Source organism: Lolium rigidum, chromosome 1 (genome assembly GCF_022539505.1).
Source record: "Lolium rigidum isolate FL_2022 chromosome 1, APGP_CSIRO_Lrig_0.1, whole genome shotgun sequence".
Classification (NCBI taxonomy): domain Eukaryota; kingdom Viridiplantae; phylum Streptophyta; class Magnoliopsida; order Poales; family Poaceae; genus Lolium; species Lolium rigidum.
Genome location: NC_061508.1, coordinates 74,402,094 through 74,420,050, shown reverse-complemented (window position 1 = coordinate 74,420,050; position 17,957 = coordinate 74,402,094). Strand labels below are relative to the sequence as shown.

The 17,957-nt window shown below is 45.8% G+C and overlaps 1 protein-coding gene across 1 annotated transcript; it reads left to right on the top strand.

Moving 5' to 3' along the window:
• The first annotated feature begins 4,105 nt into the window (after positions 1-4,105).
• On the top strand, positions 4,106-4,948 carry LOC124647437 (F-box/LRR-repeat protein At4g14103-like). The gene has a single exon (XM_047187387.1). It carries the CDS (start codon positions 4,106-4,108, stop codon positions 4,946-4,948), a length of 843 nt encoding a protein of 280 aa, XP_047043343.1.
• Positions 4,949-17,957: the final 13,009 nt, after the last annotated feature.

Here is a 17,957-nt window from a genome sequence, read left to right as displayed (position 1 = left end):
CCATTCGTTCTAGGTAAATTATTTATTTTTAGGCTATATTTAGTATTATTTTAAAAATGCTATTTAAAATATACCATGCTATTAACACGATATAGCATCCATAGCGTTTGAAGGAAACTACCACTGTTTCATTTAGCATGCTATTTTAAACCTTCATTAAAACTAGAGTATCATACATGATCTCAAATATCAACACAATACCAGATCACAAGTACAGAACAACAACTCATGAACACTAGAACACGGGCGAGATGGAAAGGCAAAGATGCATGGGAGGCTTACCTCGAATGGCTTCGGGCGCAGATGAGCTCAACGGCGACGGATCCCGTGGCTCCGCGACTACAGCACGTGAGATTTTGCGCGCGGCAGAAGTAGCAGCAGCTTGTAGGGGAAGGTGGTGGTTGGTGCGGGGCGATCGATGAAGGCGGCGGCAGGCACACGGGGCGGTCCAGGGGACGGCGATTCAGCGGCAGCTTGGTGTGCTCGCTAGGTTCATGCGTGGGTTGGGAGTTGGGTTATCCAGATGAGAGTGAAGTGGAAACTATCGTCGCCCTGTGCATCGTTTCACTTAAGTAAACATATTTTTGGCTGACCTGTCAGGGTCCGCTGCTAGTAATTTACTGGAAGCGGGCTCCCAAGCCGGCACGCGATGAGTAAGTTAGTGGCAGCGAGCCTTGACAGGGTCCGCTACCAATAGTCTGCCCTGCTTTTTCTAATATTTTATTAAACATGTAATTGTATCATAAAAGTTAACTAAACAAAAAGAGATATATACAAATCAGATGGATGCAATACCTTTATTTGATTTAGATGGCATGCATGCATATATATATATCCATATATATTGCGATAATTTATTTTTATATAATAGAAAATAGAGTACTCCCCTATCTAAACTAATTAAGACACTTATTTGCAAATGGAACGAGTAATTAAAAAACAAAAGCGAGGAACTGAAACCTAAACTAATAAATAAAATGTAAGGCTTTAGTTGCATTCGTCGCGTGCTTCAATCGATGTCCGTGTGGTAGTACTTCCGGCACATTGTGCCATTGAACACCTTCACTGTGAGCACGTCATCGCCTTTGTATTTGAAGTGTACGACGAGCTTATATCACTATGCGCACGGGTGAACTTCTTCCAGCCTTTTTTGAGGTACATCTGGCCTTTCCCGCCGAACATGACCTTCACGGACGGGGACCGCAGTCGGCTGCCTGCAAATAAAGTTAAGCGGGTTCCTAGCCTTCAAGAAATTGCGCGAAATTTTCCTGGAGTCTTTGCAGGGAGGCTGAAAGGGTTTTCATTTTGGGGCGGGGATAAAGAACATGATGATGACATGAACATGAGATATATATATATACGTACTTTCTTGGCGAAAGAATTTTAATGGATGGAGACAAAGAACTCGAAGTACTCCTGATCTATCGACGATGACGGTGGTGGAGATCCGCCTGAAGGGGTTCTTAGCAGAAAAAAAATGCTAACTAGCGTATCTCAATTACCCAGATCTATCTAGGACAATGCTATAACAGAGAGTGTTTTGGTGTCTTACCCTCGTAGACCGGAAACGGTTAATGTTCCTCCGAAACATGGATGATGTAGATACTCATCGCCAACCTCGGTGTTGTTTTCAATCCTCATACGGTGTTCGGCGATGACTTTCAGACCTCTTATCCAGCCAAGATTACGGAAGTAGATCTTTGGGATCGGAACACTAGCAACACGACGACGTACTGGGGTGGAGTTAACTCCCTCCGCGCACAATTCTTCGAGGAACCGCGTGCCAAAGAGAAAACGTAGGAGAGAGATAGAGGGCGGGAGGAGAGGCGCCTCAAGAGGGCTCTCCTTTTCCCTCAGGGGAAATTGTGTGCACTCCTCCCCCAAGCCTCCACCTTATATAGTGGGAGGGGGGAGGTGGCCGGCTGGGCCAAACAAGGCCCATGCGCCGCAAACCGTAACCTAGGGCGCCCCCACACCCTTATCCACTTGGGGGGTTGGCCGGCTGATCGAGGCGAGAACAATTAACGTTGGTTAAAAGGGCAACGCGTGAGAAAAGCGTATTACACATATATTTTTCCCTTCCGGACCAACATATTAGTAGCGTGGCGGTACGCCTGCATGCAGCTGGTCGTGATATACCTATCGTGTGTCCTAGAAAGCGCACGCTGCTGCTGATAATTTATGGTCCTATGTTCCTGTGGGCCCTACGTATTAGCCGCGTGCCCTTGTTTGGGGTGCGCTACCACTGAGAACAAATTAATCACGTGCCACTTTGCGGCCCGCAGCCTAGTAGCAAAGCATATTAGAGCATCTCCAGTCGCGTCCTCAAAACGTCCCCCAAACAGATTTGTGGCGTGCCTGACAAAAAACCGGTTCCAGCCGCGTCCGTCAAAGCCGATTTTTGTCCCCCCCCCCCCCCGATACGGTGTCCGGCGCCCCGAGCCCGTCCCCGTCCCACAGGGGACACACCGGGTACGCCGGACACAACGAAAAGCGAGGCGAAACGACGCGGGCCCGATGCGTCAGCGGCACGGAAGCCTAAAACTCCGTCGCCTACATTTGGTCAAGCGACGTTAATGGCGTCCCTGATTTCCCAGGCGACGCAGGGACGCGTCTCGTCGTGCATGGCCGCGTGGCCGTCCGCGCCGGCGTTATTGCGTGCAACCACCCGCTGCCGCCATTGTACATTAAGACGCCCTACGGTTCATCCCAATCTCTCACCGCTCCCAAACCTTCTCGTCGCCCCCCCCCAGATCTTCTCCTCGCCGCTCCAAACAATGTCGACCTCGTCCTCTTGCAAGATCGCCGCAGCGAACGGCTTTGGCCGCGACAGCCTAACCGTGCCGGAGGCGTGGGCGCTGTACCACGCGGGATATCCTATCCCGCCGGACATGCGCCTGCCAAGCAGCGGCGGCTGGAAGATGGCCGTGAACGGCGTTGGCGTCCCGCCGCCGCCGAAGCCGGGCACGGAGCAATGGAGGGACGGCATCAAGGCCCAGCGGGCTCAACTCACCGCCGAGGAGCGGGCAGATCCGACATGGGCGGCCAAGGACAACGACGACTGGTGGGCCACGTACTTCAAGGCCAAGTACGACATCGAGATGCACAACACCACCGGCCTCATCGGCGGGCCCAACAGCTGGAACAGGGACGGCCGCGCCCTTTTCTGGGGCGTTCCGGGGCGCACCCTCGACAGCGTCATCCGCGGCATCCGCAACGGCGCTCCAAGGTTGGAGACGCCGCCGTCACCGCCACCGTCTCCTCGAGGAGGACCATCGTACCGCAATGGCAGCCGAGGAGGACCACGTACTCGTCCTCCTCGAACTCTTCTTCCTCAGGACCGGCCCCGATCGACGCCGTCCTCATCGTACCGCTTGGCGCCCTACACCGTCCCCAAACGCGTGGTGAAGGAGGAGCCGGCGACGACGCCCGTCAACACGAGGCGTGGCGGCAGCTGCAGCCGGCGGTAGCAAGAGAGGCGTGGCGCCGCCATCCTCATCCCGAAGCCGGAGGTGAAGGAGGAACAGGAGGAAGCAGCGCAGGCGGCGGGCTGGCGGAGTACGAGCGGCAGCAGTGGCTCATCGCCAGCAGCGACGACCCCGAGGCCTGCCCAGGGCTGCGAGCGGCGTTCTTGGCGTCGCTCAACGACAAGGACGCCTGGAGGGGCGACGTCGAGACGGCGATCGCCATGTCCATCCGCGACTCCGGCAAGCCGCTCGTGGAGCTCAAAATTTCCGAAATTTTGTTTGAGGGACGCGACTGGGGAGCGACGTCCTCCAAACACGACACGAACGAAACATGTCCACCAAACGCTCAATCAGGCGCGATTTGGAGGACGCTTTGGGGATGCGACTGAAGATGCTCTTGGTCTACCTAGTTATATGGAAAAGGCATCCCAACCTACGGCCTGTCCTGCATTTTCCAGGTTTGTGAGTTGCGATTGCCAGCGAAGGCCATGCATGCACACCCTGGCCTCCTGGCAACTTCGGCCGTTGGACGTGATATTGTGCTCGGATGCAAGCTTCTTCTCCTGGCACTCGTAGTCATAGCCACGATCAAACTCGAAAGTCAAACCCCCCATGCCCGCGCGCTGGAGGTTGCGGCGATGGCCACCCCTAGAGTCAAAGTGCGAAAATGGCACAACACCGAGCTGGAGGCCGGTGTCACACTCACACCACCGGCGAGCGAAGCCGGAGGAGGGCCCGACCAGATCAGCAACCTGCCCGTCGACGCTCTCCACAGCATCGTCTCGCTGCTTCCCACCAAGGACGGCGCCCGCACCCAGTCCCTGTCCACCCGGTGGCGGCACCTCTTCCGCTCCGCCCCGCTCAACCTGGACGTCGAGCTCCGCCGCGAGGACGAGCCGGCCCCATCCAGCCTCGTCTCCCGCCTCCTCGCCGACCACCAGGGGCCCTGCCGCCGGCTCTCCCTCACCTGGTACGGCTACAAGTGCGACATGGTCCCCGCACTGCTGAACCGCTGGCTCCACTCTCCAGCCCTCGACAGCCTCCCCGAGTTCCATCTGCGGCACAACCGCACGGCAAACAGCGAGGATGAGGACTTGTGGCGAGCGCGTTACACGCTGCCGCCATCCGTCCTCAGGTTCGCGCCCACCCTCCGCATCCTCAGCGTCATGTGTGCCTGCCACAGGATCCGTTTCCCCTCCGTGGCCGGTGGCGATGTACAGTTCCCCTACCTCAAGCAGCTCACCCTTAAATGTGTCATCATCTCGGAGGTCGACCTCCACGGCGTTCTTGCGGGATGCCATGTGCTGGAGAGCTTGGTGCTCAGTGAGCTGGATGGCGTCTCTGGCGTTCGGATCAGCTCCTCCACCCTAAGGAGCCTAGGTGTGTCCTCTGGTTTTGGACATGAGCCAGAAGAAGTGTTGGAACAGGTGATTGTTGAGGATGCCCCCAACCTAGAAAAGTTCTTCCTAGATGGAGCATAGTATCGATTCGCGTCGGTTGGGCACCGTACCCAAACCCAAAACCCAAACTGGAATTGTTGTGTTCACGAGCCAGCACGGACGCAGCACCGGGTCAGCCGGTTGACACGAAAAACTCATCCTTTCCTTTCGAAATGAAACCACTCCCTTTCTTTCTCTTCACCCGACCGACCGCCCGCGCCCACCAATTCGCAGCCCTCCACTCTGCCTCAGGCCCTCCCCCAATTCGCAGGCCACCCACCCTCCTGCACTCCCGCCGCCAAACCCTAGCCGGGAATGGCGCCGCCGCGTGTGCTCCTGCGCCTACGCCTCCCTCCGACCCTCAGGGCTTCCTCTACTGGAGTCCACCGGCCCCTCAATCGGAAGGTCTCGTCTCCACCCCTCCTCCTTATTTTACCTCCACCTCTACGTTTCTTGTGTCCACTGCGATTTTCTCCCCCGCAAATTACCATCTCACGAAACCTTCCTGGGACGTGGATTTAGGCCACAGGAGGAGTGGGCGTTCGTTCGTTTAGATTTAGGCCTAATTCGTTTAGTTGGCACGCCCTGGTTTCCTAAGGCTCGCGCGGCTGTAATCCAAACAGCCCCTAAAATGCTTGCAACCTCCCCAATCTACATGCACTTTATGATTTCGACGATTAAATCTCTTTCATCCTTTTGCAAAATTGCAACCTGTACTACAAGTAATGCTGCTATGCACTTTTCCTCTCTGCGATACATATTTGTCATCCTTTTATCTTACCCTGCAAACCATTTTACTCAGGTTTCCGTGCTCTGCTCTCCCATCCGGGGTTTGCTATGCTGCTGGTGGATTCTGCCGGACCTCCTACCGGTGCGCCCACGCCGGCTACGAGCTGCTGCCAGGCTCATGATGCAACAGGGCTTATTTTTTTTACTGCTACGGCTGCGCTGCGTATGTTTGTGTACACTGCGACCTAATTCTCCTAGTTGGCACTGCCTAATTCGGTTACCCGCGTGCTTGCTGATTCTCCAGATACATTTTGTAAACTACTTCTGTGTACCACAATGTCCATTCATATTAAGCCACCTTTTGCTTTCAGATTGGCCTCTTAATCTTTCGAGGAAGCACAAGCAGCTGGATTCTCTAAAGCTTGGGTGATGTATGTTGCTGCTGCTGATATCAAATTCTGCACAGGTGTGCCTCAAGCTCATTAATCGCGTGATTTCACCTTTCATTTACTGTATTCTTGTTTCTATAAATTTTCTGAGCTAGGAGAGATTCATGATGTATCAATACATCATAAATGCTCTCTAGTTCATTTCACTAAAAGTTTATAAGTCTTCTTTTCTTGGTTGCTACGTGTCACCTTCGATGCATATTATCATTCTTTTCTTGGTCGGCTATGTGCTGCTGCCAGCATCATGCTGCAACAGGGCGTCGACCACCAATCTCGGAAGGTCTCCTCTCGACCCCCCCCCCCTTGTTTTTATTTTTTTTACTACTAGGGCCACGCTGCTGTGTGTTTGTCTAGACGGCGACCTAATTCTCCTAGTCGGCACTGTCTGATTTGGTTACCCACGTGCCTGCTGATTCTCTCTAGATACATTTGTCAACTAATTGTGTGTACCTACTCTCTTGCCTATCTTCTGATTTTATAGAAAGCGTTCAACTACATGGGTGCAATTACCAAGTTGGATGTAAAAGATCCCAATCTATGCGCTTCACCATTACGAGGATGCGTTACTCCTTTTCTCTGTTCTCCTGTTGCAAGTTGCACTAGCATGGCCTGCTATATGCACTTTATGAGCATTTATCTAAAACCGATGTTTCTGAGCTTGTGCGTGCACCAACTTCCTTTATCTTACTATTCAAAGTGGGCATTTCCTTCATTTTATTCAACTTGACCATGCAAATTATGAGGCAGCATATAGAGCCATTTCATAAATAAAATACTTTGGCACCACCATGTCCATTCATGTAATCTTCCTTTTGCTTTCAGATTGGCCTCTTAATCTTTCGAGGAAGCACAAGCACCTAGATTCTCTAAAGCTTGGGTGACTGTTTCAGGAAGTGATCCTGTGCTGATCAAATTCTGCACAGGTGTGCTTCATGCTCGTCAATCGCATGATTCAACCTTCCATTTACTATATTCTTGTTTCTATAAATTTTCCGAGCTTGGAGAGATTCATCATGTGTCAATACATCATAAAATGCTCTCTAGTTCATTTAACTGATGCTTATAAGTGTTATTTTCTTGGTTGCCATGTGTCACCTTAGATGCATATTATCATTCTTTCAACCACGAATAACATGGTTCTCCCTTTTCTACTTTGTTCAGCCAGTTGCGGTAACGGCCACACCATGCTGCCTGGACCGAGACCCAAGAGGTACCCCTGGCCTAGGTGTTGGATGATGCCAGGCTGCTGCTCCCTGTCTTCGTTGGGAGGTCTAAAAATCCTTTAATTGTAAGTCTGTTTATTGGGAGGTGTAATTTTGATGCAACAGTGTTCCTATTATCTCAAGTTTTAACTGGTGGAGAAGTACTTTGGTGAGAATATGCTATAGTCTCATGTGGCTGTACCCGGTTGTTTGCTGTAGCCGCCACTGGTACTGTTTTGACGCCCTCGCCGCTAGGTTCACTGCCGACATCTCTCTAGCCGATCATGGCTGCTGCTACAGCTGCTGCCTGTCTTCAGCGACGATGTTCTGCCATTGGAGGTATGCATCTTTCATGTATAGGTCTGTTTCTAGTGTTTTTCTGTTGTTAATCATGGACAAAAGCATCAGTAAAAAAATTCACCCCTAAAAATGCAGGTATTTACTGGTAGATTCGGCATGGTGGTTATTTACATGAACTGCTCTTTTCGGCTAGCAATCTAGCTTGCAATTTGCGTTTTGGATATGTGTACCTGGTTTTGATTCTGAACATACAACGTTTTATGAGAGGGCATTAACCGGAGCGTGGAGTGGCTGGAGCTGTAGCCTGAATCAACAAGATCATCCAGGAAACCCTATTCGACTTCATCCTGGCATCTGATCCCTTAAATCCCTCCTACCTTTTTCCTCCAGCTAGCTTGAATCGAGATTATTATGGGTGTCTTCATGCTTCAGATTGGACAGATTCGATGGTATTACATTTTACAGTGGACGAACGTAATCATGCCGTGCTAATTCTGGAATATGTATTATTTGCTGATAAATAGGTTAGGTAATCTGTTAATTTCCATTCCATCTTCGTTTGGTTTGATATGTGCTTTACTATTATGGTTAACTTGAGAATACTTGTTTATGATCCATGTGTATTTCTTAGATGTAAGTACTATTATTGTGGCAGCCGATTTTGTTCATGTGAGGTTAGAGTCTGAGTGGTATAATTGATCTCCTGTTGTAGCTATCAATTTGTCTTCACCTGTGCATTTTTTTTCTTACTCTGGATTGGTTGGCTCCCTGTCTATCTACACAGATTAAAGTAGCCATTTGCATACCTGTGTCCGTGCATACAAAATTTATCTTTATTTTTCTGTAACAAATGGCCAGCCTGTAGAAGTATGTATTGCTGCTGCTTGTAATTTTGTTTCACACATTGAATTGTTTATGTTCCAAGTGTCTACCATAGGGTCCTAGATGGTGTATATTTGGAGTCTTCTGTAAATATCCGTGTTTTCTTTGCTAACCATGCTTTGTTCTTGTTTGAGGATAACGGGGACTAAAAGACAGCTGTGGCCTTCTTCTTTGACTCCATTTATTTAGGTAAGTTCTGGATCCTCTCGGTGTTTTGTTCATCGAGCCGATGACCTTTATTTGAAAATTATGGTGGATGATGGTCATCCGGGTGGTTATGTGAGTGCTCGTATATGAATGTACAAGATCTGTACCTGATCAAAGTGGCCACTCTTCCATGATTGAAATAATACATTGCTGCCTTTGTACGAGATGATATCTGCAGTCCCTACTCGATATCGTCCATCAGCCCATGAGTGTTGGGTAGTTTACATCTGTTTCCTTTACCACTGTTTTGTTTAATTGAATTGTGTATATGAAAATGTCACATGAGTTGTCTGCTTTGTGCATTATTATTGGGTGAATTATTTGGTATGTGATCTGGATGTCCCAAAAAGGTCAAAGGTCATGGCAAAATTTGGAGCACTATTGCTAATTTAACATCCATTGATTTCTTAGCCTAGTTGCCACTTTCTTTTTTGTATGCACGGCACATGAAGACATCGAATAACTAAGAACCATAGCTAAGGGTTAGCTAAGTTTCGGGCGGTTTGGCCGAGGATATGTCGGCAGGTCGCACAACTGTGATCGTCTTGTGACATTGTACATACATACTAGGTTGATCATTGTTGGGCTGTCTTTCCTCGGCGACCTCGTGATGGCATCGATGAGGGTGTCGACATAGCATTGACGAGGGCATCGACATATTCCATGCATGCGACAATATGGGGTATCATTGGCCATGCCACACCTTATACGGTCACCGTTGACCTCGGACAATTGCACGAGTTTTTGGTACTTCCTCTTCCTGAAAAAAAAATGCGTCCTCATAAAGCAAGGTGCGGGGTGATGGGTGAACTTTTAGCCCCTTTGTTCCACATGTACCCCTCCCGTTCAGCTTTCAGTCTCATAAAAAAGAGGGAGATAATTAACCCAGCTAAGGGCATGCATGTTGAATTAACTCCTCTGCCAATCAGTTTCCTATAAAACCTCTGCATGATTGGTTAACTAGAGCGAGAGAGATTTTATGCGTGAGTCTGCTACTACTTGGGGTTAACGAGGGGTCAGGTAGTGGAAGGGAGAGAAATTAAAGTGAGAAGTTAGCGATTTATTAGAGATAAGTATGGAAATTACTTTCTCCGGATGGATTTAAGAGATGGTCGTTGTTTGAGAGGAAATTTGACCGTTAATTTGGTCAACACTATAGATTATATGACTACAAAATCTATAGCATTAGAATTGTATTTAAAAAGGTCTTCGAGTGATATAAAATTTGTGTGACATATATTTTATATTTTATTGATCAAAACAATGGTCAATTTTTTCAACTACGTGTGGGTCCGTTAAACTGATTCGGAGGAAGTAGTATTTGTGCATGGCTCACCTTAATCCCAACGCCAAGAAAAATAGGCCTTGGCCATGAAAATGGAGGGAGTAGTAGACTTTGTCTTGTTCAACGGCGAGACGAGTTATTTGTTCATGTATATAGCATGGTAAGAAAAGAAATTAGAATGTAAAAGAAAACAATGGATGCATTGAGTAGCTCCAAGTGAATAACATGATCGTTGGGAGCAAAAATAAAAAGTCAAGCACAAAACTTTTGGGAAAAGTTAAGCAAATTAGTACGTCGATGCGTTGCAAGATGTTGTGCATGCGTTCAACTAATGCCTTGTTGCCTTGTTGGTGGACTCGATTCTTGGATTTGCAAATCTTTAATTTCTTCATTAACCGTCCGGTAATTCTACCTCGATTGGATGCCCTCGTAAGATAAAATAAAATGGCAAGTTTAATTAGTACGGGGTTTCCTCCATCGCGTGGATCGAGCTTAGGTATATGCATTGATGGAGCATCGTGATTTTCTCGCCCAAACATTAAGACCGGAGGAGATGGATCGATCGCCGTGGCATCCAACGAAAAACCCATCGGGACCGTCCAAGCTCGACCCATCGAAATCGAATGGCCCAAACTCAACTCAACGCATTCGCGTGATTTGCCGAAGAAACACGTCTCGCGTGACCCATCGAATGGCCCAAACTCAACTCATTCTTCATCCACACTCATTCTTCCCAAAGCCAACCGGCCGCCGGCTGCCGCCGGCCGCCATCATCATCGCCGGCGCAGATCCGGCTAATCACTCCATGTCTCCGGTGGTGGCTTCGTCCCCGACGTGAGAATCCGAGTGCGTATCAAATTCCTGGATTAAAACTTAAAAGCCAACCCTAGATGCTCGGTCGACGTCGAGGACGACGGGCACCGGCGTCGTGCGGTCTACGCGCCTCCGGTTCGGCCTTGCCGGACTATTCACCGCCGGTCACGGAGAGGCCGCCTCCAAGGTCACCGACCCGACCATGGAGTGATTTCACCGGAAGATCGACGTCAACCACCTCACGTCCAAGCGGCGCGGCCGGCCTGCTCGCGGGCGCGCGCGTGTGCCGTGCCACAACGTGCGTCCGCTCGCTTGCTTCGCGCGCGTGGTGGCCGATGGAGGCCTCTGCACGGGGCATCCAACGCCCTCCTTCCCCAACGATCTCATCAACGAGGCCGGTACGCCGCAGCAGCCGCCCGGGCGTCGTCTCCTCCGACTAGCTCGCCACCGGTAACAAGGCCGGTGAGAAACCTCTCTCTCTCCCACCCTAAAACGAATCCATCTTGCATGACGCTCACGGGAGTGTAAAAATTCTCTTTTTTTTTTGTACTGCAGTACCATCCTAGGAGCAACCATTTGCAATTCGTCCAGTGAGCAGCTCGAGAGATGGTGTGGGCGACGCGTTGAAGGTGTTCGGAGCGGGTGTACGACATGCAATCAAGCCAATATGCTTGACCAACTCTGCTATTCAACAACACATATGAACTAGGTAGTTGCCTTCTAAATCGTAGAATTTATATCACGAGTTGCTAAACACATATGCACCATAGCCACGGCTCACCGAGCACTTCGCTGCCCTGCTATTCGTACAACCGAGTGTTACCGTTTACGTCGGTACTGCTCACATGATTGGTCTTGTATATGTGAAACGTCTATAGTTTATTCGGGACTTGTTTTGATTTGCTGAAACATATACTCGTGGTTTTCATCGTGTATCAAATATTAGTATGATTCTGCAATGCCATTTTGATAGAGTACATAAATGGTTAAACACATATGAGCTAGGTAGCTACCTCCTAAATCTTAGGATTTAATCAAGTTTGATCACATATATAGCCACCGTACCTTCTCTAGTTTGATAATGTGCTTGAAAAGTTATATATTGCTTGAAACGTTTTATAGTATCCAAAATTCTTATATGACGAGAGCTTGATCTTGCTTGGCAAGCATTCAGCTCAATTATATTGGCAATTCTTCCGTTATCGTCGGTTCTTCTCGTTATTATATTGAGCACATCCCATGCATTACTACAATAGATGTATAGGATGACAAGCATTTTGACGAAAATTAATGAAGCCAAGATGAAAATAATATGATAAATGACATTATATTATGGTTGTCAATCACGAAACTAACAAAGCAACAATTTTAAGCATGGTGTTTTCATTGAATATGAAGACTAGTGCTCTACTAAATTTCAATACGAGAGGCATGCCGTGGGGTGCCTTGAGCGAGTAAATTTTACGTTTTTTTTAATCAATAGATGTTGATTGGGTTCCAATTTCCATACTCCATAGACACATAATTATGTTGAGTTTCTTGGATTACTAACTAAGGAAGCGTGCGTCTACCTACCCTTATACAAAATCGGATTTTCTATATCTACGTGTAGTGTCTTCTTAATCTTACACAAATTTAATCAACCTAACTAATGCTACTAACTTGTACTTCGATACAGTCGTGCGATTTGGAGGCCAAGCATCCAAGTGAACCTTGTGTTCCTTTGATTTCTATGGCTCTACCAAGGTTTGTGCCTCAACAACATCTTTGCCTCAACAATTCCGAGATGGCTTGGTAAGGAGTTAATTATGTCGCTAACTTCTATTCCGATATGGTGCACTACCGAATATTGATTTTATTGTGGGGCCATTTGCATAGAGTTTTATTATGACTATAATTGCAATGGCTTCACTTCAGAATTTCATCGTGAAATTTCAGAATTGGAGCCCCATTTTGTCTTCTACATATGTTTTGTAATAATGATGTAACTACAACCGTTGAGAACCTTCGGATATCGAAAGCTTTTCATGTTCGTAACTAGCTATGTTTACATATGGAAACTTGGAACCTCGGTTGTTTAATTTTTTCTCAAGTCTAAGCGTCTAGCTTTATGCGGGAAGTTACACAAGGGAATAGGAATTGGAGCTTTACGAGGACATGCCGGTGGCGCCGTGGCGGTGCTATGTCGACAGCGGCGAAAATTATCGTAGGTGATTCCTCGGGTTCCCCTTCAATTGAGCCGTGGCTTGTCTGTTTTGGCAACCGAGTTGATGCCCTGTTACTTGCCATAAAATGGACTTGTGGTTGAGCTTTCTTTTTTAGGATGACTTGTATTTCGGGTATGATTTTAGAATGGAATATCCGTGCTTGTATATTCTAATGGTTTTAAGACAACATTGTTTTTAATTCATGCTGTCCTTTGCTGAATTTATCTTTTAGTTGTTGGGGGGGTTCGTGTCTAGAAAGTCTGCATTTTCATGCAGGGAGGCTTTAGTGATTGGCACAATTTATATCATGTTCAAGATCATTGATTCCATGATTTCTTTTCTTCTATTAATAACGATCTCATGTTAGACACACACTTCGGTTGTTATGGTTTATCGATCATTGATTGATGTGGTCAATTAAACTAGTTTGATTATTAGGTGAGCTTCGGATTTAGCGGTTGCGAATATAATGCCTAGTTTATGTTAGCTCTGTATTTTTCTGGTTGAGTATATAAACCATGTGTATTTGCCAGTAGTTGCTGGTTATTGGTCATTCCTCTTGTCCCTGGATAGTAGTTTACCATATCTATAGGATTTCTTGGTTACTTTGATGCCAGTGTATATGTAGTAATACCCAGTAGTTGCTTAAGTTCATTGGCATGATATGGATGGTTAAGTTTTTCTATATGTCAATGATGTTATGTTCTAGTTTAACTTATCTATGCTTGTCTCTGCTAGACAGTCGGTCGATCATGTTGTTTCGACATAGCTTTGCTTTCTTTGCACCATCGTTGTTGGGATTTGGTGACACCAAAACATAAGCACATTTAATCTTGTGGAAATTGGGTTAGGTTGTGTAAGATTTAATGGCCACTCTCTTGACGAAAAAGAGGCCCATTTAGCACTATATTTCAATACCATGGTTGGTTGATTCAAATTGAGTATTGCAAGATTCCTTATTCTCACTGACATCATTTCTTAAGACTGAAGAATTCAAGTGTGGAGTCATGTAACTTGTGTCTGCACTCTAGCTACATTGCCTTATCACCAGACTTGACTTTTTTACCAACTATTTTGCTTAATAGTTTTGACCTCTTATCACGTCACTTGTTTGGGTCCTCTTCCTCTTTGGCAATATACCATCTGACCTTGTTGCTTGAACTAGTAATATTCGTGATCATATTTGTTGTTTTCTATGAAGCGTGCCATTGTTTCTTGCTGAGCCGTGGTGATGATATTGCCATCCATTTGTTGTTTTACTGTCATTATTAAGTAAGGATTACTGGAGACTGGTGTTTTACAGACTTGCTTCTACACCTCGTGTATGGTAGGGTAATGCCTCGTGCCGCAACTCGTCCGAAGGCTTTCGCCGGCTGGTTACGTGATCTTCCGAGTGCTTCGGTCCCATGCTTATTAGGTGGGCTTCGGCTTTAGCGGTTATTATGTATATAATGCATGATGTTTATTCACTTGGTCTGGTTGAGTATATGCACTAGGTGTATTTGCATGTAGTTGCTGGTCATTTGTTGAATGCTATTTCTTTTGTTCATGGATAGTTAACAATATCTATAGTATTTTCTTTTTTTATTTGATGTCTACCAACTAATACTTAGTAATTGGCGAAGTTCACTGGCATGATATGGATGAATCTCTCAATCATGTTATGTTCTAGGTTATCGTATATATGCTACTCTGAGTTGGATAGTCAGTCTGTGTTGTTTCAACATAGCTCTGATTTCCCTGCACCATCATATAGAGAAGCACCTCCTAATCTTGTGTAACTTGGATTAGGTTGTGTAAGATTTAATGGTCACTATCTTGATGATAAAGTGGTGCCAACACTATATTTAGTTCCATGGTTAGATGATTTGAATCGACTATTGAAGGTTCCTTAGTGACCTCATTTCTTAAGTTTGAAGAAGTCCAGGGCTGGTGTTCTTGTGAAACTTTTGTCTGCACTCTAGTTACATTGCCTCATCACTAACTCTTTTACCTACTCTTTTGTTAAGTAGTTTCGGCCTCTTACCAATCGTCATCTATCGGGTCTTTTCCCTCTTTTGATGATATACTATCTGGCCTTGTTCCTTGAACTAGTAATATTGGTGTTCCTATTGTTTGAGAACGGTGTCACTGTTTCTTGTGAGCTGCGGTGGTGACATTGGCATGTATTGCTGTAATTCTGTCATGATCAAGTAAGGATTGGTTGCAGACTGGCGTCTTACAAAGTTGCTTCTGCATCTAGTGCAGGGTAGGCTGACACGGCTCGGCCTCCCAACACGGATCCACCCGGCCCACTGATGTCCCATGCAGACTGGCTATGCGTCCTTCCCGCTGCTTTGGTCCTCGACGGTTCTTCTGCTGCTGTGCATCGGCCTATGTAACGTTGTTTTGGTTGCTGTTGCAATATTCAGTAGTCAACGTCATTTATAGGTACTATTCTAAACCGAAACCGTAATCTTGTTTTCCTTTTTGATGTCTGTTCTTACTTTCATTTTTTGATTAACCGTGTGGTGGAGTTGAATGATTTTATGTGAATGTATCATGAGCTGTTATGCTTTACGCACATTTATAGTTTGTTGTGTGATCTGGATGTCCAAAATTGCGAAGCTAATTAGCCTTCAATTGATTGATTACCCGAATCGCAACTTGTATTTTCTTAGACCGTTTTTCTTATCGGTCATTATTTGGGTACCTACTGTTGTAGCTAGTTTTCTACGTGAGCTAGCTTGAATTTGTCTAACTCGTATTTCGTTATAGAGTAAAGTAATAAACCATTTAAGATGCTAATTTGATAGTCTATGCGTGCTTCCATCATATTATTAGTTCAGAACAATCAGATATATCTTTAGTGTGTGTGGCCAGTCTGTCTATCTCATACATCACAAATTGCCTAATTTATTTTTGAGTTCTGGCAAAAATCTAGAAGGGATACTAGTTTATCCACTAGTTGGTTTGAAGAAGATGATCATGTCCTGATCCAGTCTTCTCTGTTTAATTGTGTTACCATTTACAAACACTAGTATATAAACAAATACAAGATTTGGTTCTTGATTGTGTCTAATGGATCTACATGTAAGGTTTCACACTATGTTCTCCATTTATTTATTTCTCCATGTTGCTGTTTGGTTTCCCGTTTTGTGGACCTAATTTTATTTAGGATTCTTGTCATCTCTATTTGTAGCTGCAGCTTTGATTGCAGGAATAAATTGACACTTAAAACAAAAATGTTCAGTAATTTAAAACTTTTCGTACATGCAGCCATTGTAACAGCTTGTACTCAAATAAGACAGCACTCATTTTTTATATAAAATTTTTACTTAACACATTGGCCTCGAGCCTTTACTTCTAAATAAAATTAGAATAAACTTGTTGTTGTGACTGCGAATTTAGGTTGGGATACTGAACATGAAAATTTGGGAACTGAATCCCTTCCACGCATGCTGCAGATGTTGGTGTGTGTGGTTATATGGAAGGAATCAGATGTCCTTATTTTGTGTTTAGTCAGCAGTGTGAAGTTTGGTTCTCATAAGCTTCATTCAATTGATCGGTCAGTGTCAACAGAATTGTTTCCATCATTGAGGATCAATTATTACAACTTTACTGTTTGTTTTCCCTACCAGCCTTATTATGCTTCGTAGTAATGCCATATTTTTAAATTCTCTCTATGAATTTGGTCCCCAATCGCTGAGTTTGTGGAACTTCTTTACACATACAAGTTCAATGAGTTTGGATCCGGTGGTCGACCAACAACAAAGTCGTTGAAGCCCTAGTTCAACCTCTTCATCAGTCAGATGTCTGCGAACATCGGATTGGTTGTACCGCACATCAATGTATGCATATTTTTCCGGTTCCTTGTGCTGTGTAAAACCTCATATTTATTTTTTAAGAAATCCATTCTACCTAATTCATCAGTCTGGTGGTTTGTGCTGTGTTCGTTTGAAGATCAAGACCGTCATTGCCACCAACATGTTCCTTAAAGCCTTTGGGGGCCTCCTGTTCCCTAATGGTAGGTACTTTTTCTGCATAGAAATTTGTGTTAAGGGGGGCATCAAGATGCACCGGATATAGACCTTGCCTCCCTAGGCTTGATCAGAAAGAGAAAGTACTGTTCAAATGTCGGCTAGTTAAAAAAAATATGATATGTTTGGCTATAAATGCTTTATGGTGTCACTTTCATTGCATTGTTTTTGCCACTTGATTGTCTCTTCTCTGGTGTTGGTGACTGGAACAAGTTAGCCAGATCTGGCCGTCTGGCCAGACATGTATTTTTTTTGCTTTCGTTCTTGGTTTGGTGTTTTTTTTTGCATGTTGTAGAGACTTGTTTTATATTTCCTATGTTCATGAAGATATTGCATAGCGTCGAGGAAGCTTCAGGTAGCTGTTAATTATGTCGTGCCTGTACATAGTTGATAGTTGTGTGTGTTGTGTTGCTTTTTGGTTCACCCTCATTTCAGCACCAGCAAGGGAGAGAAGTGGGCTGGTGTGTCCCGGAGTGATATGGCCGGCCGAGCATGTTCGTTCGTATTTGAGCTGATTTTGTTTCTTGCTGAAGAGATGTGATGTCATGAAAGGCTGAATGTGTTTATTGTGATGCTGCATGCTCTTTTTTGCGCATCAGCTTGGTAGCTAGAGATGGCACCAATCGTTAGCGTGTGTTTCTCTTTATTTGAATATGTGTGATAGATTGAACTATATATTGAACTAAGGGCATCTCCAGCATCCTGATCCAAAATGGACACAAAAAGTGGCCTTTGTTGTCCGTTTGGGTCGGGCGCGGACGAGAAAATATGTTTGTGTTCATTTTGGGTCGGGGTAAACACGGCGGCACTCCTATTTTGTACGGCCATTCTATTTCCTTCATTTTGATTTGGATTTTCATCTCTATTAAAATTTGACACAAAGTTGCACAAAATATCAACTAGCCTACTAGAGTAGATGAACAAGTAGTACTAGAGATGATGGATTTGCTAGCGGCAC